The sequence below is a fragment of the Polypterus senegalus genome, chromosome 3, assembly GCF_016835505.1.
Source record: "Polypterus senegalus isolate Bchr_013 chromosome 3, ASM1683550v1, whole genome shotgun sequence".
NCBI lineage: Eukaryota > Metazoa > Chordata > Cladistia > Polypteriformes > Polypteridae > Polypterus > Polypterus senegalus.
Window position 1 is genome coordinate 159380551 of NC_053156.1, and position 21816 is coordinate 159402366.

The window sequence follows — 21816 nt, forward strand, 5'->3', positions numbered from 1 at the left end:
CCTTTGCTCCTGAAGCCATTCCCTTTTCTGGTAACATTCCCATATAAACCAAAGCCCCATTGGAAGACGACGTTCAGTTGAAGACCAGTTTCTGAGCACTATGGAGCCCTGACCCTCTAAAGCAATGGTCTCAAACTCTGGTCCTGGAGGGCCGCAGTGACTGCAGGTTTTCGTTCTAACGCTTTTCTTAATTAAACTGTTTTTGCTGCTAATTAACTTTTTTTGAATTCATTTTAATTGACTTGTTCTTGAAGACTCAGACCGCTCAAATGTTTCTTTTTCCTTAATTAGCAGTCAAACAATAATGAGATACAAAATGAGCCAACACATGACCAGTAGACTGTGTCCATCATACAATCTCTGAAAATAAGGAAAGAAGAAAGTCTTGGGAATGTTGATCTGCTCAGGTCCACAAAATATTTTTAACAGTGGTCTTAGAAAAGAGAAAATTAATAATTGTAGAAATGTATGCCATTGCAAAATGAGAGCAGCAAAAAGTCATGGAATTAAAGAACGGATTTAATTAACAACAAGAATCGGCTCCTAAGTAAGGAACTGGTTGGAGTGAAATTGGTTGGAGTTTGAGACCCGGACTTATTTGGTCTTCTGTTGGCTCACTCACTCCATGTTTCATTTCTGTTTGGGTTCCATTTAAGGAAAGAAATGAAGCAATTCAGAGGAACAAGGAAGAAATCCAGGGGAACAAATCTTAAAAAACAAGTCAATTAAAATGAAAGGAAAAGGAATTAATTAGCAGCAGAAACTGGTCATCAATTAAGAAAAGGGATAGAATGAAAACCTGCAGCCACTGTAGCCCTTCAGGACCGGAGTTTGAGACCATGACCATAAAGACTGTTTTTTTTTTCCTCTTTTTTTCATAAGGCACTGTTTTATGGACCAAAATTAAAGAGGTTATCCAACTGGACCCCACATTTCATTTCTTTGTTCTTGTTTCATTTTACATTTTGTGAAAAATATTAGGCTATCAACTTTCATTTCAACAGTCACTGAAAGTCCATCTAGGTACACAGTATGCACATTTTTTTGTTATTTAATCAAGAATCATCAACAATGAAAATGAACATAAATGCAATGCTATAATCTTGAAAATAATGACAGAGATGGCCTAGTGCATCAAAAGTCTTATTGGGAATAGAGGCATGGCAGATATAGTGGCCATTCAATGAATACAGAAGAATAGACTAAGGTGCAAATTTGTGATTAATTTCAGCAGTACAAGACTTAATAAAGCTATATGAACAAAACAATCCATTGTGAATGTATGGTTCTTATCCAGCTTCACCACTTCTCTCCTGAATACTAAAAATAGTGTGTGGGTGAGCAAAAAAATCCAGTGTTCTTGCCATAAACCTGATGCAATATGAATGGGCTAAAAGATACATAAAATTAAAGTACACTGCAAATGTAGATTGAACTTCTACTCCAATGCTACAGATACCACAGGCTGGATATCATCCTCCTAAACCATCAGATTTTTCTTCTTACAGCAAACAAAAAGGAAACAGTTTTGTAAGACAGACTCAGCTGGTAAAATTATATAAGGTAGAGCCATCAGCAGAGCAAATGCATTGATTTGTGATGGCTTCAGGTATGGTGCCACAATTGTCATGACCTCCACAATGTCTCTTGAGCGGAAGATGATCATTTTATGTGTGACAGCTTGATATGAAAAAGAGAAACCTGAATGTGGAACACAGCAGGAAGTGGGGTAAGTGGTTATAAAAGGTTTAACTAAACAGAATGGTATGGCTAACCCCCTTTCACCACCCACTGTTTTCCTATGCAATAGCTGAATGTCCTGTAAATCCTCCACTACCTCCTGCTAGGAGTTTATTTTTTTATTCCTTTTTAAAGCACTTCAAATTACAGAAAAAAAGGTCCATCTACACAGGTAAAATATAAAGAATAAATATTATCTCAGTATGCATTAATGTATGACTTAATTTATTACACTTTTTTACAATTTGCAAACAGTAGTCTGTCTCAGGCAATTGAGATTTTTGTCTTTTTTCCTGATGTAAATATGCCTTTTTTGCTATTTTTTTCCTTAATATGCAGACTCTGTTAAAAATCACGTGCAAAAGAGCACAGGACACCCTACTACTAAACTATCCTATGGCAGCAGCAATCCTAAAAATCAGGAATAAATGACACAGCTCTCATAATATCGCATTTATTTTTAATTTTGTTCAGTTTTGTCGTAGCCTCTAAAAATAAAAAAAAATCATTTTGGGAGTTTTAGAGGACAGGGAATCTGTTTTTTGAACTAGATACAGATTTATCAGTGATATAAATGAATCACATTTTCCTACTGAGATATCTGGTTTTCATAAGAACATAAGAAATTTGACAAACGAGAAGAGACCATTCAGTCCATCAAGCCCGTTTGCTTAGCTAATAGCTAAGCTGTCCCGATGTCTCATCCAGATTCTTCTTAAAGGTTGTCAAGGTATCTGCTTCAACTTTATGCCTTGGTAGTTTGTTCCAGAGTCCAAGTTTTTCCTGGCTTTAGTGTTAAATGCACTTGTTTTCATTAGGGCCAGACTTGTGTTTTCTTGAGTGCCAGGAGGTTTCTATGAAGGGTGACCGGGAGTGATGTCTCTACCACAATGGCATAAAGCTCCATGTTTGTGAATACTACATAAATACCTAGTGTTATTGTGTAAGCATTTAAAATAAAGATCTCTGGTTTTGAACTGTTCTGCTCCTCATCTACATTTATGTCTAATATTTTGGCTTTATTCGCTACTTTGGTTTCTAAAACTCTTGCTACATTTGTCTACATAGATTCTCATCTCACACCCAGGGCCAAGTTTACAAAATCTCGTCCCACTAGTTGTGACTTTGGCTAGATTATTTATTATTATTTACAATCTATCTTCTGATTCCATCTCTATTTTCTGTGCAGTTAGTATAAATCACAAGTAATTAGCCTTTTCCTGTGTTTTAAGTAAAATCATGGACATTTGACATGTGTATAAAATTCCATCATACCAATAGAGTTTCAGGTGCTGTCATAGCAAAAGCTATTCTAACGGGAAACTGTTCTTATACGAATAGCATATCAAGATCTCCTTTGGTGTCTAAAGATGTACTACATTACCTTTCTTGTCATCTGTTAACATTTGACATGTCAGAATTGTTCAACCAATTTTGAAAACAACTAATTTTGTTCTATTGCAGTCCATCACTTGTACATAAATTACGTCACTGATTGATAATTTTCGCGTTAATTTGTTTGACTTTATCGTTGCTCTGTGCAAGGATTGCCCGTGTACTCATTTCTTCTGTTGATAACCCTTCAGGATGAAATTCTTCAATAAGATTTGGACATTTTTTTTTCTTTTGTTGGGAACTTAAAGTGAGGAAAATGTAAAATTTTATGTAAGAGCTGAGAGTGCAGGAACTGAGTCTGACAAAGGCATTCACAATAATGAGAGGTGAGAGGACTGTGGGTGTGGGCTGTTAACCGTAAAAGGTTGAGAGGAGGGCAGGACTTGAAAAAATCTCTTGGCAATAGTCTCGTCTTGTCTCAAGAATTTCTTTTATAATAGAGAGACAATTATTCTATAATTTTACATGTAACTGACTGTGTGCCAAAGTTGTCATTTTTTAATTAATGCCATACAAGTAATGGTGAATGCACTTTAATGTAACTGACTTGCATAATCATTCAGGTCATCACAGGATGGTGCACAATATGCAGTGCATCATAAGGAATAACTCAAATGTCCCAGTGAGTAAAAGAAAAATTATTTCAAGATATTCATATCCAGTAACACTGACAAGTTTGAGGCACAACAAGCCTTTGGTGAGTGCACTATGCATAATGGGTTATTCCATCAGCAAAACCTCTTCTGGCCATCTTGAACAGCAAAAATGCCATATACTGTAGCTTCATGCAGAAAGCCTAACAAAGATATGTCTAACTGGTCGGAATATACTAATCAAAATCTCAGACTGAAACAACTTATTAGAGAGTCAAACAAGTGCACAGTGTAAAAGGGAAAGAATGGTAGACAAGCAAAAGTCATACTCTGTAAAGGCTGCTGGCTGAAAAAATATCAGTGAACAGCTTTTATTTCATGGCAGACCCATGATATGAAAGTATAGCACTTGTGGTGCCACCTTGGACCCAAGTCTAAAGACTCACAATATTTACACCAAAGCGAGGTGTTTTTATATCACGCTGAAATTAAATTGGAAAGTTATACCCCAAATCTTGACACACAGTACAGATTACGAGACTGAGACATGTGCAGTTTACATGCCCACGACCATGCTGTTTCTGGTTACTATGCTTTGTTGCCAGGCATGTGACTGTCATCTTCATAGCATGTGACTTTGGTAAGCTATTAAAAGATGGTGGGGTGCATTCACAGACATTCACAGACCTTTTTAAAGTTTATTACTGTTTCTTAAGGGTAAGAATGACTCTGCTTTCCAGCTCTGTCTGGTTTTTGCCTATAACCCACAACTTGATTTTGCTCACCCTTTTTGTTTGAAATAATTTAAAAATATTTATGGCCTCTTCCTTTCCTGATGTTGATGAGACTGTAATATTATAAGGATCATGTCAACTTTGAACAAAGGTCATTTACATTTTTTTGCAATTAAACAGCTTTCATAAAAATGCTTAGATTACATACTCTGTTTTATACTACAGCCTCTTCTGCATTAAAATTTCACAGATTTTCACGTATTTTTTTCTGTTCGTCAACTCAAGCTGAAGCGATCTTGTGGGATGTGCTATGTATAGAAGGTTTTTATTATTTTTTGCATAACATTGTGTATTTATGTGTTAGGTTAATTGGTGACTTTAAATTGGCTCCAGGGTGAGAATGAGCAAGAATGTGGCTATGTGTCACGTAATGTACTGCTGCCCTGTCCTGGATTGCTTCCCTCCTTGTGCCCAGTGCTCCCTGGTTAGGCCTTTAGCCCCCAGGACATTAAAGTGGATTATAAAGTGTTTTTAGAATGTTATTATATATGTACTGACATACATAAACAAACCAGACATTTTAATAGGAACACCTGTTCAACTGCTTGTTAACGCAAATATCTAATCAGCCAATCACATAGCAGCAACTCAATTGTAAAGACAACCTGCTAATTGTTTAAACTGAGCATCAGAATGGCGAAGAAAGCTGATTTAAATGACTTTGAACATGGCATTATTATTGGTGCCAGACGGGCTGGTCTGAGTATTTCAGAACCTGCTGATCTACTGGGATTTTCACACACAACCAGTGAGTGGCAGTTCTCTGGGTGAAAATGCCTTGTTGATGTCAGAGGAGAATGGCCAGACTGGTTTGAGCTTAAAGAAAGGCAAGAGTAACTTGAACAATGACTCGTGACAACTGAGGTATACAGAAGAGCAGTTCAGCAAGTCAAAACTTGAAGCAGAAGGGCTACAGCAGCAGGAGACCACACAATGTGTCACTCATGTTAGCTAAGAACAGGCAACTGAGGATACAAGTCACCCAGGCTTACCAAAATTGGACAATAGAAGATTGGAAAAAACATTGCCTGGTCAGATGTATCCCATTTTCTGCTCAACATTGGGATGGTAGGGTCAGAATTTGGCATTAACAACATGAAAGCGTGGATCCCTCCTGCCTTATATCAACGGTTCAGGCAGATGGTGATATAATGGTGTAAGGATATTTCCTTTGCATCTTTTGGGCCCCTTAAAACCAATTAAGTATCATTTAAATGCCACAGCCTACCTGAGTATTGTTGCTGACCATGTCCATGCGTTTATGACCATAGTGTACACATCTTATGATGTCTACTTCGAGCAGGACAACACTCCATGTCACAAAGCTCAGATTATCTCAAACTGGCTTCTTGAACATGACAATGAGTTCACTGTACTCAATTGTCCTCCACAATCACCAGATCTCAATCCAATAGAGTGCTTTTGGGATGTGGTGGAATGGGAGATTTACATCATGGATGTGCAGCACATGCGTGATGCTATCACATCAATATGGACCAAATATCCCTGAAAAATGTTTCCAGGACCTTGCTGAATATATTCTATGCCATAAAGAATGATGGCAAGTCTGGAGGCACAGGGATTGGGGGCACGAGTGGTTCCAACCCGGTATTAGCAAGGTTTATCTAATAAAGTGGCCGGTGAGTCAACATTGTATGAGACCAACACGCGTCTCTACCAAGATGGGTCCTGCTCCCTTGCATGGCCAGGGGCCACGGAAAAGGATGGTCAGTGGGGGAGCAGCGATATGTGCTACAACATGGAACAGAAAGACCTACACCAGGGCTGGCGTCTCAGCAACCACACTGGTTGGGCTTGGACACCTGGAAGGTAAGGACAGTGGGTAACCACCTGTTCTGGGCAGAGCTTCACTCCATACGCTGGATGGCAGTACCCCAGCTGGCGAACCCCAGTATGGATGCCCACAGGGCAGCATGGAAGTTGTGGTCCCATGGGCCTCCTCTGTCAGGTTCTGTTGGGGCTATATGGGGGAGTTGGATATTGATGAGACTGTCTGACTCCCAGGTCCAAAGTTAAAAGACAGCCCCCCACTTGGTCCAAGGAGTCAGAGTTGGGTCAGGAGATGGACAACACTCGCCTGGGTGGAGAGGACAATAACAATAGTGCAAATAAAGGAACAACTGCACAGTTTGCTGCCCTGTACTGTTGGGTGTTGAAACGCTGTATGGCAGTGTGGGGAAGAAACCTGTTAAAGGTATTTTTGTCGTAAATAAAACAGCTGGTTTTGAACCCAGGAGTGTGTCTGTATAGTTGTGACTGGAGTTTTGGGGATCACTGCACCCACTGCAGGCCCCAACATACATAAATAACTACAGCATTCTGCAATAATACAACCTATTTGGCAGCACGTATTCACCATCACTTTCTTCAGGATATATATATAATAGCTAGGATGCCTTATTATTATTTTATTTCATTATCTATCCATCAGTTTTTTTCCACAACTTTGACATACTGTACATACGATGTGTATCCAAATTAGCTCAAACCAAGCAAGCATGCAACAAGCAACGGATTATGCAATGGAACAAACTAAATTTAGGCATGAGGAAATAATTCAGGTAAAATAAAGACAAATATCCTTGTCATGTTTCAACATAAAGAAATATCGACTTTGCTTCTGGATTCGATTCAGCATGAAAACCACAAATGAACACTAATGACAACAATTGTTATAAATGCCAAAATCAGTGTGCATATACATTTCATTTTATGAAGGCTTTCAAAATTGGATGCAGTGTTGGAGATCACCAAAACAGAAACACAGAGTTAAGTTCATTCTGACTGACAAAATTCAACAAGTAACTCAAGAAAGAATATGTAACTGATATAAATCTCCTAGCAAATGTTATGTTTTATGTACAGTATACTAATGTGTTACATTGAAGAACAGTGGTGCAGTGATTAAGCACTGCTGCCTCAAATATAGTACTAGGCAAATGTCTGGACACACCCACAATTCTCGTTTTTTGATAGAAATTGATACCTTTTTAATCTGGGTACAATTAAATTGATATAAAAATACAGTCAAGACATTACTAGTATTGCTAATAGCTTTTATTGTTTGAAATAATTTTAATTTTATCATTTACGTAACTGCAAAGCCTCAATTTCAGCAGCAGTTCCTTCAGTGTTCTAAAGGTCAACTCCCTTACCTTATTCTGAGATGTTTAAAATTTTAATTTGTTCAATTAGAGAAACCTTTAAAATTACATCAGCATTGCTGACGTCTGTTTTTCGGTTCACTTGGGCTACAAGGTACTGGCATTGCCAAAGTTCAGTTATGGGTGCAAAAATGGCAAAAATGAAATGGTATTCTCAAGAAACATGCCAGTCTGTTATTTTATGTTTGGCAAAATTAAGTTTATTCCATATGTCAAACTGGTAAGAAATTGAAGATTTCGTACACTTGTCTTGATAGAGAAGAGTACATTGTTTAGAGATTTAGATTTATTTACCACATATACACATACATAGGGGTAAATGGTAACATGTAGCTGAGTGAGCAGCCTGTACCGTGCAATAAAATTAGAAAGTATACAAAATAAACATTAAAATTAAAAAGGTGCAGATTAAAACTAAGAAACTGTAATTATGTACATATACATATTAGTAGTGTAATACTTGCTAAAATAATTAGATAATAAAAATAGTTGAATATGAATAATAGATCAACTATTTATATAATTTTGCAGAATGCCTGACATGAAAACCATTTGTTATTTTTATTGCCTTAGAAATGAAGCTCTTTCTCACGCTTTCTGTTGTTGATTTGCGGCACTGTCAGACCTCAACCACGTGAACTGGCTGTGGAAAGGTTGAGAGGAGAACTCCGTGATTATGGCTACCTTGGTAATGTACCTTTTTATATAAAGGTGCTATATAAATGAAATGCATTATTATTATTATTATTATTACAGAATTTGTAGGGATGAAAGTGAAATTCCCTTATGCACTCAGCCAAATGCACAATTCTCTGCATCGCTGTAGATGCATCGCTGCATAAGAGGAGAAGGATATCAGAGTCTGTAGTTTGAAAAGCAAATGCCTTACTGGTTCTTAGTTGGTTTCTCCATTAAATACACACCAAATACCTGTTTCATCTGCAACAGAAAAAGATGTACGCTGGCATAAGAATCACAGCCACATCTGAAACTGCACAATAAAAAGAAAAGGATAAAATGGACAAAAGAACACAGACACTGGACAGAACACAATAGGAAAATGTATTATGGTCAGCATCCCCAAGTTGTCTTTTCTCTGTTACAGAGAAAATGTAATGGTATCTTGATTAAAAAAATAAAAGATAATTTCTATCCAAAACCATTGAAAATTTCTGGGTGTGTCCAAACTATTGACTTGTACTCGATGGTCTCCTAAAGTCTGAATGGCCTTATCATTGAAAACTTTAATCTTTCTCCAATGTTGAGTTGATTACGGACATTAAACCCATCCCATGTGTGCATAAGGTAGTCTTCAGATGGAGTGGTATTTTATATCCAGAACAGCATCTGGTGCCCCTCAGCAATTACGATATGCTATTGCTGATGTATGTAGTAGCACTACATGTTAATCATTGGATTTTATATTTAGTATTACACATACAGCCTGTATCACAAAGCTGTCCACCATACCAAGTAAACCAATGCACTAAGCACTAAAAATCATAAAATCTGACCTTGCATTTTTGTATTTATTTAGGGCCTTATTATTTTTATTACTCCTCCAAAGGAATCTATGTAAATGTCAGCATACGACAGCATATTGACCTACTGACCTGCTTTGTGTGGAACTTGCAGCAGCATGCATGACAGCCTCGGCGGCCTCCTGTGCTTTTCGGTTGATGCTGGGCATAGGTGGACCCATCCCTGGGCCTGCTTGCTGAGGCATGTTTGGAGAGCTGGGTGCTACATTGCTCACATTCCCTGCATATGATCTGCTGACAATTCCAGAGGCAGGCCCTCGACCTATGGGCATAGAGCCGCATGGCTGCCCAGGACCCTGCCCATGCATGGGGCTGCTGGCATTCATACCCAAACTGTTGCTCATGCCTGGTCCTGGTCCACTGTAATTTCCACTAGGAACTCCTCCATAACTAGGTGGCCTTGGGTAGTTACCTAAGGAGAAAGAAAAATGACTAAAGTAAATTGGTCTCAAGATCCTCAAACGATTTATAAAAATAATCACACTTTGTTGTCTTACAAGTGGAGGGTGGGATGTACTCAAACACAGCCAACAAGTAAACACACAATTCATAACTGACATGACTGGGAGAGGATATTGGAGTCCATCGTGGTAATATACATGAGCCACATACAGTAGAAAAAACAAACTCAAGACAGAAGGAACTGGTGTGTAGAATCAAGCCAGAGACCAGGCACAGTGAGGTGACAATTGGACCTGCTGTGCCGCCCAATGCATTCTGCCAGAACAAAGAAATAATCAAGTCATTTTCAGAATAAAAGATGAGCAACAGAGTGCAGTTTTCCTTAAAAGTAAATTACATACTTTTGTTTCCTCAGTGCAAATTGTAGTCTACTACTGAAAGAACAGTTTTACACTCATTAAATGAATGCAGCTTTTCAGGGGATCAATTTATAATTGCCCATTTATGCCTCTACAAGAGAGAACTTCAGAAATCTAAGTACATAAAAGTCAACATATAACATTTGCACAAAAAATGCTTCCAACCAGGGGAACAAAAGTTTACTCTTCTATCAGAAACAGAATTCAAGTATTTAAAATGGAATTTTAAATAATACACTCCTTAAGAACCTGCAATGACTTAAAATGCTGAACTGTACTCCCAAAGGCAAAATACAGCTTAAAGCAAGATATCTGAAAAGTAATATGGGAAGAAATTAGAATAACAACGTACTGAAGACACTGATCATCAGACAAAACACCAAGAAAGGTGAAACGAAGCTTCAAGCAACTTGGCAGCATTGAACCTGACAGATGCCTAAAGCTAGACACTATATCATTTATCATTGTCTCCATGATATGCCTTGTTGCTGTTATGACTGTATAAGATAGCCTCCCAACTCAATCTACACAAGTCCTGCAACTTAAATGTCAATATGTCAATTGGGAGAGCCACTCTTTTTGTAGCACACAAGTCATTCACCTTTATTGTCATGCTAGGCTGAAGTTAAAGTACATGGCTTTGCTATGACTGTCTACATTTATTAGTCTTAAGAAAACCTTAGCGAGTTGGAGACTGTCAAAAGTGTGTGCCAGTTACCTTCAGTTGTAGCACTCTACAACTCTTCGCAACTTGCTATGGTAATAAACTGTCATAGGGAGGATGAACCAATGAGCACTCAACCAGAAGTATAATACATGCAATTCATTGAAACAATCAAGAAGTATGGAATGCCTACATGGTGGAAGGACCAGGGGAGAGACTGGGCTCAGGGCATTATCATCTCCGGGGACTGTAGAGGGCAGCTTCCCTGGGATATTAGGGCACCACGGATTCCTGCAGGCCACACTGGGAGTTGGAGTTTGCTGCAGCCCTGTTGGGTTCCATGGGTGCCAGGGTGTAACTCCACACCTCCTTAATAAGCCACCGGCGTACTCCCAGGTGCAACCTAAAAGGAGCTGCCGGACTTCATTTTGGGAGCCAGAGTCGGGAGGGAGAGAGAGAGACAAGGCTTGCTAGAGGTGAAGTAGAGGCAGAGAGAGAGGAGGAGAGAGGGCCAAGAAAGGAGAAGAAAAGAAAGTACTGTGTGCTCAAATTGGGCTATATTGTACTGTGCTACTTGTGAGAACGGTTTAGGAAAGCATTCCCACTTTAAATAAATATCGTTGTGATGAAACTTGTGACTGGTGTCTGTCTGTGTCAGGTTCAAGTGGCTGCTGCGCCCTCCTGCAGGCCACACCATATAATTTGATATTTTCAAAGGAAACAAGATACATCAACTGCAGCAGTAAATCTGACATGCTCCCGGAAGACATATTGTGTGTTGTAGTGTGATGTCGGCTTTAGCACTCTGATTGAGCCCCTTGAATACGAGTCACCAATATAAAGCAAATATCAACAAGAGTCAATTTTTTATTTTAATTGTGAATAATACATTTCATTATTTTGGTAACGCTGAAGGTCTCAAGACTGCATTGGTGTTTTGGCTATTCTTAATTTTATAAAGTGCTGAACTGTGGATTTTTTGCTTGTTGGAAATTTTTAGTATGAAGAATTCATTTTAATAATTGGCTTTTGGATTGAGTGTTATTTTAACGATGTTTAACAAGGATGTTATGCTAAAAAACTAACATGTAAAGAACAACAGTGGAGTTATCAAAACAGAGATGCTATGAAGACAGCACAGTGAAAGAGATATGTCCAGAAATGGGATGAAAATCTTGCTAGTGATTTAATCTTTCTGTTAGTTTAGTTTTCAAGCGAGCATTGATGGTTCATTTTTAGTTTCTGACTTTAGCATTGTCCCCTGCGGTGGGCTGGCGGCCTGCCTGGGGTTTGTTTTCTGCCTTGCACCCTGTGTTGGCTGGGATTGGCTCCAGCAGACCCCTGTGACCCTGTAGTTAGGATATAGCGGGTTGGATAATGGATGGATGGATGGACTTTAGCATTGGTATAAAACTTTCCATTTTTGATCTGCCCTAAAATTTTGTCATTTAGATTTTAAGTTTTTTGGTTTTGACCCTATGGCTACCTAAGGTTTTGTCCTGCCCTATACTATCTTTTCTGTCTCTTGCTTTATCAATAATACTTGGGTGCTAACATACACCGGCAACAATTGGAAGCTTGTTAGAAATACAATTAAATGCAATCTATACAGCATACTTCGATTTCACTTACACAAACCATCCAGAACCCCATATGACTTTTATCTGCAGTTGAGAAAAAAAACAAACCTTTTCTATGTAATGGACATCAATGAAAGCTTTATTAGTTTTACCTTAATGTTCAGAATATTCCAAATGATTGGGGAGAAGTGACTGGAAACCGAGTTTGCAAATACTGCCTGTATCCACTTGTATATTCTGCATACTTTATAGTTTTATTGACTAGAGTGATAGTCTATGGCATGAAAGTCAAGATCTGACGGCTAACAGATCAAACTTTTTACAGGTGGGCCTTACTTGGTTAACCAAGGCTACTGAGAAGATCATTGGGAAACTGCTTTAAAAGACTTGACAACAATTCCAGCTCTTAAAAGGACTCAGCCACTGAAATAGACACTGACAATCCCTTTAATGCTGGGGATCGGTATAGGTTTGAGGGATAGGTTAGTGGGCTCTGAGGAAATCAAGATTATTCACTGATGCCTTTTGTGTTTTTAGTAAATGCCAGAGTGTTGTCAAAGACGATTCAAAATTAAGTATCAAAAGCCCACTTTTTTAGTACGGGGCTCATCATAAAAGATTTCCTTCTGGTATAAACCAGCATCTTCGTTGCCTTGAAGAGCATTAGGTTAAGTGAGGCATGACCATACCAATGTCTACATCAAGAAAGGTTGGCCATCACATCATCCTGCTAAGATCCTGAGAGAAGACAATGTCAGCAGCAAAGTTAAGAAGGCGATAAGCATGACCAATTTTACAATTAAAGCAGAGGCAGACAGTTGCAATCTTGTGCCGGAGGGAATTTAGCTCTACCACTTTGATAACGTGAAGCCAGGCTATTACGTATAAACCTGATATTTCCGAAGCTGGTTTGCCACAGATCTCTACCTGATGTCTCAGAAAGAAATAATCATGTGTCTGTTACTTTTTTTTGTATGACATTGACCTTTAGTTCACTGCACTTAATTTAGTCTTCACTTTTTTTCTCCTTATATTAGTCCATCCTTTTAATGTCCTGAATTTCTAAATGTCCTTATTTTAAATGAGAAAGTTGAAAACAACCTTTGTGTATACTTTATAAACTTAACAAGTGATTGAAGTAATCTATAGTATAATGTTAGTATGACTGTTTTCTTAAATTATTTCAGCAGTACATTGTCTGTAGTACTAGGGTGTTGTACCGTGTTAGCCATTATGAATGTAGTGAGAAGTCAAGCAAAATGACAAATTTTATTGACTAACTAAAAAGAATACAATATGCAATACAACTCAGGGCCTGAGTTGCCTCAAAAGCTTCCATATTGTAATCTTTTTAGTTAGCCAATAAAAGGTGTCACTTTGCTTGACTTCTCACAGCAGTTCATTGTTAAATCATATTTTTGTTAAATATTATTTTGAAGAAGGAAGTTCTTCAAGCATACAATCCAAAGACCTACATCTTGCCCGAAGAAGGGGCATGAGGTGCCTCGAAAGCTTGCATACTGTAATCTTTTTAGGTAGCCAATAAAAGGTGTCATTTTGCTTGACTTTTCTCTAAATCCAAAAACCTGGAAATGATGAACTGATAATTAATCATCACCCATCATTAATACCAATATTTAAAGATGATGCTTGACCCAGCCTCCTTTGAATGTAACAGTACACGACTTGTAATTTTGACATCTGAAATTTGCTATTTTAGCTAAAATATAGCTCAAGCAGACAAGTACTAGTTAAAAGCTATTCCTCTAAAAGGCATTTTTTCATATGATATAGCCAATTTTATAATATTAAAAATGAGCTTGCAGCTATGAAGGAAACATGTCAATGCAATCAGTACAACTCTCAAGATGATAAGCATATTTGTATTTTTATTACCTTTCAATCACTCTCCCATATATATATATATATATATGTATGTATGTATGTATGCAAGGTATGTGCCTTAATATTCTGATCCATTGTGAATGTGTTACACCAGGGGTCCTCAAACTCGGTCCGGGGGGCTCAATGTGGCTGCAGGTTTTTGTTCCAACCAGATTCCTAATCAGTGACAACACCTGATAGCACTGATCTCATTTAATTAGCTGGTTTTATTTATCTTTAATTCTACATTCAGAGAAGCACAGCAGCATGATTGTTACATTTACAAGAAACTTAGAAATATTTCTGTTTTTGCTATGGATTTAAATGCTTAACTCTCTTTTTATTACATTTTGCCCTTTCTCTGTGCACATTGAATCTTAATAATGACAATTAAAAACAAGCAGAGCAGAAACCCAAGCAAACAACACCCAATCGTGAAAGGCTGCCACTACTTTAGCATCAGCCCCACAAAGTAGTAAATAACAGATTAATTAAACAATTAGAACATCTAGAAAAGTAGAATGACAATCAAGATGAAAATAATGTTAAAAAGAAAAAAATACATATACAGTAACTGCTTAGTACATTTTAATACTTTTTTTTACCAAACTTAGTTTTCTAATTTGTATATTTTTCCCAAAACAGGGAATCTGGGAAACAACAGTTCACTTCATTAGCACAGGAGTCCAATTAAAAACAGAGGCTGGTTGGAACAAAAACCTGCAGCCACAGTGGGCCCCCAGGACCGAGTTTGAGGACCCATGTGTTACACAAAACACTATGCAGAATTTTGGGGAAAGATCTCTACATCACAACGTTATAAATGCAGCATAAGCTTTCAAACAATACACTTAAATGGACACTATTTTTGCCCAGTATACTTTCAACAGCATAATTAAAGACATTAAATATATGTATTGGGAAGCATGGCTGCTACCTTAAAGCTCCAGTTAAATTTGTTCAGATCCCATATAAGGCTGCCATTGCTGTAAAATTTGCTTACTGATCTTCTTTCACATCTCAAAATGTGCATGTTTAGCTGACTGATGTCTCTTCATTCACCCAGTATGAAGAAGTATGGCAAGCCCATCAATGTGCTCTACAATCGACTAATGCTCCATTTGGGTTATTACTTTGATGCTGCAAGCATAGACAGCAACACTGTGTGATCTTATTATGAAATTAGCTGGTTCATACAGTGGAAAAGTGGATGGAGTAATGTAATGGCATTTGGAGATGTATTCTTTCTACAACACCAGAAAAACAAAGTACACAAAACTGCATTGATCAGTAAGCACAGTTCAGTCTGACCAGATTCCTTTCTAGGAATGCATTTCCAAGCCGTTTTGAATTGAGGTAAGGATTGCATTAGTAATACAGCAGGCCATTTGTTCATACTAAAATGACCTTTAAAAAAGTACCAAAAAGTCCCTTGACTGAATTGAAAGTCTTCAATTTACAAAAGTTCTCATTAAAGCATATATAGAAACAAACAAAATAGCAGTAACAAGCAATACCGGAGTATATTTTATTTCCCAACAAAAAATACGCTTAAAATATCATAATTTAGTGAAGACGTCATATATGTGAAGTTCAAATAAATTTATAATTGAGTTGTCATTTTGTCTGTACATTATGCCTTCAAAATAAATTACAAACTTTTTCACTTTCTAAGAAAATGACCTTGGAAATCACTTGGTCCCGTCTGTCAGGATATTGTTTTCAGATTTTTTTTTTTTTAAAACAATCCAAATGTTCCATTGTAGATGCCACTGTCTGTGTTATACATTGGTCACCTTCTAGACAAAAAAGAAGTAGTTTCCTTTCCATTGCTTTCTTGAACATTGTCTTTCTCATTTAATAATATCTGAAAGTGTTTAAATCCATTAATAGTTCTTTAAATTGATGATCAAAATGTAGGCAGTTCACAGTACATCTGACAACAGAGTGAAAAAGACACATCATCAGCTTTGCCATTATTTATAGTTGTATATATACAGTAGTGTAGGGATTTATATAGAAACATCTACTGGTAGAGGAATGATGAACTACCCACAGGTTAACAACATGGCGTCAGCTGGATTGGCCATAATGATATCAGTTGTACTTCTGCAAGTACAAGATCAATATACACATACAGCACAAGGACAACTGTAAGCACTAATTGCCAACTTCCAATAAATAATTTAACACAAACATACCAGTACATCTCTCTATTATAAAAAAAAAAATCCTGTAGGGAAACAGTAGGGCGATGAGACGTGATCTTAACGTTAAGCTCATGGAAGACACTTAAAAGACTAGCAAGACTAAAGAGATTAGCCACGGAGCGTCTCATGGGGACCTTAAAAATGAGACTTTGTGCCAAGAGATACACCCAGGACCGTCTTGCGATGATGTAGAACATGAGATTCTTGCAAGACACGCCCTGCTTACAACCAAATAAGAGCACGGGCAGCAACACACTCAATCGTGTTTTGGCTTTGAGCACACACAGATTCAGGGCTCACAGCGTATATAAAGTGTATAAGGACAATACGTTATAAATGATACGTAGAGGAGTAAGAAGAAAGCAGCGTGGAGAAAAGAGACTCAAGAATAATCAAAGAATAATCTAGGCGCAAATTCAGAAAATAAGGAAAGTAATTATCAGCCCGGAACAAGTGGAATTGAAAAAAAAGCACGCCCAATACAGACGTTGGCGCTATACACATCCAGAGCAGGTTAGAGATAATGAAAACTGGAAAAGACAAAAAAAAACCCAAAACAAAACGTAAGGGTGAAACACATACAGAGAAAGATACAGAATATAAAAGCAGAAAAAAACGAGTGTCAAAACAACAAAGTAAACATCACATTAGTGCAAAGAAAGAGAAATTATTACTCGGAGAAATAACGAAAAGGCGAATAGAGATCGAATATATGGACATAGGTGATATGTCAGAAGTATGTAAATATTGTAAGGCTTTGAAGTTTAAGTCTGAGAATTTCAAAAACTGAGTTTACCTCACATGCATTTATTGGTTACTTTGCAAAAAAAATTATTAACTGCCGATGATGTAGATCATCTTGTCTGTGCTGAAATTCCAAACAGAGAAACCTATCCTGAATTATGGTACAAAGTCATTAAACACAAGTCTCACTGATCGCAGTTGGTGACTTCTAAATAAACTTCTTGGTGACTTCTAAATAAATTAATGACAGACTACATGTGAGGCTAAAAGTCTACAATGTGTATCTTCTTGAAGAAATAACTCCACTCAAAAAAGAGATTTGTGAAAATTTTTCATTTACCCCATTATTTATTATAATGGCTGAGAAAATAAAATTCAATCTCAGTTTTAAAGATCATTCTCATCTGAGTGAGCTACAATTTTGTGCACACAAGGATTTTCCAGAAGTCGTTTATTTAATAGTATTTTAGCAAGACTACATGTGTTTGGGACATTGTGTGAGCATAAGACTGGACGTCTAATACGTGTACTACACAACACAAGTAACTTAAGATTTTTTCATGGATGTTTTGATATTGTTTTTTTTTTACTCTTTTTCAGTGTTAATGGATGTCCATTAAATGAAGACCTTTGTTATCTCCATTCTCCATGAAAACATGAGATTAATTTTTTTCTTGGCCTTCACTTCAAATTTACACAGTGAGTTTCAGATAAAAAAATTACACTTCAGGATGGAGTATTCCTGTAATATACCTGAAAATCAGGAAAACATGTCTAGCTTCTTATGTGAAAAGCTTGTGGGTGTGGAAATAGATACCACCTTGTTTTCACACATGGCTTGAATCTGATTTTATGCAATTTTTTTTGTTATTAAATGTTTTGTAAATATTGTTTTTAATTTTAGTGTTCATTTTAATGAGCATTTTGTTTCTTATTTTACTGTTACTCTGGATTTCATTTGTTATGCATCTTGCTCTTTATATGGGCTAAGCCCATGTCACAGATGGCATTTCCAGCAATTATCAGAATGTAGCAACCCAAAGGAATATGCGTGTTTTGAACCTCACAAACAGAAGAGAAGATCATCTATTTGATTTCTTGTATTTTACATGCTATAACAGAATAGAAAAAAATCATTAAACAGCAAATACAAAAAGTTGTGTAATGTGACATAAGCCTAAGTGGACACAATAGGGTGATGAAGGGAGATGTCACCTGATACTGCAGTTGGGAAACTGCCCTCAGATTTCTGGACAGATTAGTCTTGTGAGTATTTTGGCTCTGGTTACGGGACTAATTTTGGGATTCTGGACTTGTTTTGTTAGCCTTTGGGTTGCCTTTTCTTGATAAAACCGTTTTTTACATCTAATGATTTTTTAACATCTATCACTTTAGTTTTATTTTTAAAGTTTCTCTCTTTATATTAAAAATGTTAACATATTCGGGGATTATTATTATTTTTTTATGCTTTTCGTTTTTTTCCTTTCTGGGTATTTTTGTAGTTTCTAACAGTCTTTCCCCAAACACTACTGGATCTGTGCAAGCTGTAAACCTGCATCTCAAGTTTTGGGTCAGGCTGATTTGGAGCGGTGAGAACTATGCTTTTTGTTCACATCTGTGTGGGAGTACAGGTCAGAGCACCTTTTTGAGTTTGGTGAGCAGTCAGAGAAATCACAAAATATGTTTTCATGGTTAGTGAAATTTTTACTTTGAAGAGCACAACTTTGAAGTAGTTCTGCATGGTATCCTGTTAAGATCTTCAGCCCACACTCAGATCACATTGTTACAAAGGCTGGCTGAATCTTTATGAGGCAAGTAAGTGAGGCTATTTAACAATCAATACTGAGATCAAACAGTGGTGCCATGAACGAGCATATCTCAACTTACATCTAATAAACACAGCAACCTAGTCTGCAGGTATAGTTTTTAACTCACCAGCCTTATGCAGGCTGGAAATGGTTCCCTGTCCATAAAAACTGGCAGCAGTGGCAACCATCAGGAAATGTATAGCTGTGTCATGGTACAGTAATATTGTGATTTTTTTATGTTTTGCAGTATTTTTCAAGTGTATGAATAGTATTCCCTTTTAATCAGACTGACATAAATGTTGAAATCATACCATTACAGGCAAAAATATACATCCCAATTTTTTAGCACTAGAAAAGGATTTCAGATATCTTAGCATTCTCCATAGGAAGCTGGGTACATAATCTTAACTTTGCAATGGTCTAAGATTGTTGTTTTTTATTAATAATATTAGGACTGCCAAACAATGCTCAATGCATACTAAGACACAGCAAGGTACTGATGATGTAGCCCAAAGAAAGAATATCAAACTAACAAATGCTCTACAACAGAAAATGTGTATATTTAAATTCTTTACAGATCACTTTAAGACAAGTAATCCTATTTATTCAAATGACTTCAGAAACTACACTTCACAGAATGCATGGAGATGTACATTGATAAACAAGCATTGGGGAAATTAATTATTTAACAGCAAGAAACGCACGAAAAACAAAACACCTCAAGATTAGAGTGCATCCAGCTATTCCAGAGAAATTTACATAAGAAAAACTAATCTTGTGCAGGAACATGGTCATTGACAGATAAAAACAACAAACTGAAAATTACACTTTTCCAATATAATGAAAATGTATCTTTTGTGCAACATTTTTATTAAAGGTGACTGATATATTTTAATGCTTATATTTTTAGACAGACAGACAGACAGATAGATAGATAGATAGATAGATAGATAGATAGATAGAGAGAGAGAGAGAGAGAGAGAGAGAGAGAGAGAGATAGATAGATAGATAGATAGATAGATAGATAGATAGATAGATAGATAGATAGATAGATAGATAGATAGATAGATAGACTTTAATTGAACCACGGGGGGAAATTAAACTTTTAAGGATGCTCAAGGCCCTTGAACAAGTGCTGAAAACTGCCCAGCACATCATCGGCATCCCGCTGTCGACTATTGCTGATCTGTAGCATATATGGTGTCTGTGTCGCAGCATCATCAAGAATGTCTCATACCCCATCCATGGACTACTGGAGGCTCTGATTGGGGCTCTCGAGAATCTGGGTGAGGAGTCTAAGAGTCTGGGCTTGTGAGTGTCCTGGATAAAAACCAAGATCCAGGCCTTTAATGACCTCTTAGGCACAGTCATCAGTAGTGTGTCTGTCTGCGAAGAGAATGTCAGCCTCGTTGAGGGGTTTACTTACCTCTGCAGTGATATTTATGTCCCCGGTGACTCCTTTCTATGAAGTCAGCAGACAGAATAGCAGAATGGCATGAGGTGTCATGAGATCGCTGGAAAGGGTTGTGTGGCGCTCCTGATATATCTTTGCAAAAAGACAAAGGTCCAAGTCTTTTGAGTCCTTGTACTTCCCGTTTTGCTATACAGTTAGTGAAACAGGGACACTATCCAGTCTGCGGAGATTTTTGTTTGGTACTGTGCCTCTTCAGAGAATCCTTGGGTACCCCTGGTTTATGAGCGGTTGCGCATGGAGTCCTTCACAAGACACATTACCTGCATTGTGAAGGAGTGTTGGCTACAGCACTACGGCCATGTGACATGATTCCCCGAGGATTATCCAGCTCACAAGGATCCTTACTGTTGAGGACCCAAGCGGCTGGACCAGGCCAAGCGGACACCCACGTAACACATGGCTGTGGCAGATAGACGGTCATTCCTGTGGGGTGGGATTGGATCGCGTGTCTGCCTGGGGGGTTGCCAACTAGGATCCTGAGCTGTTTTGTCATGAGGTAGGTGTGGCAATGCAATGTACCAGTGCATTCCCCCCAACCTGACCTATATCCTGACCTGACTTATATATATCTATAAAATAACAACCAAACAAACAACCCCTCAAACACACACAAGAGCTTCTGTCTTGAATAAGACAGCTGCTGCTGTCAATAAAATATTTGTAGGTGGTAGTAAGTTATGGTGAGGTCTGCTTTAGTTGATCTAAGTTCTAAAATAATACAATATTGTACACTCATCCTTGATGAAAGTCATTTATTCATTTTTTATAAATCTGTTAACATGTTCTTATGTATCATAATTTTATGTTGTGGTAACTGTAATGTGTGTTGCTCATGTACAATGTGATTTCTGTACAACCAAAAGTTGAACACTTGGCAAACATAAGAAACGGAAATATACAGTGACATGGGAAGCAGAATATTTTCTTTTCATGTTATCACATGAGCTGAAGTTGTTCCAAACTGACTGAAGGGGATAAATCAAACCAATGGATTCACACTTTAATATCCAGTATTGTCAATTGTGTCCTAAACAGGCAACAAGGCTTCATCACAGGCACACAGATAAGCATTCTAATATCCCTCTTCACATCTTTTATGTGTTAACCATTTAACAAGTTCACAAAATGATATTCTGGAATTTATTTATAATTCTGTTTATTGCTTTCAATTATTAACAATTTATGCAATTAAAAAACTCAACCAATGGTCACTCTAGATATAGTTCATAAATAAAGTCTCTAGCTAAATGTTTTAATAATGAAATGAAGAAATGCTTAATTTACCATATGCAACATATAAAGCCTGCAGTGCTTGCACTAGCACTGCTGCCTTAGAGTTCCAGATTCCTGGGTTCAAATCCTATTCTGATCCCTGCCTGTGCA

General features: G+C 37.4%; 1 protein-coding gene across 4 annotated transcripts in view; it reads right to left on the reverse strand.

Moving 5' to 3' along the window:
• The window catches only part of arid1b (AT rich interactive domain 1B (SWI1-like)), a 717470-nt gene that overhangs the window by 151765 nt on the left and 543889 nt on the right, over positions 1–21816 (reverse strand). For all 4 annotated transcript variants that reach the window (XM_039748144.1, XM_039748142.1, XM_039748145.1 and 1 more), the window contains exon 8: positions 9321–9660. In XM_039748144.1, the coding sequence (XP_039604078.1) occupies positions 9321–9660 (340 nt within the window). The remainder of the gene's footprint in view (positions 1–9320; positions 9661–21816) is intronic.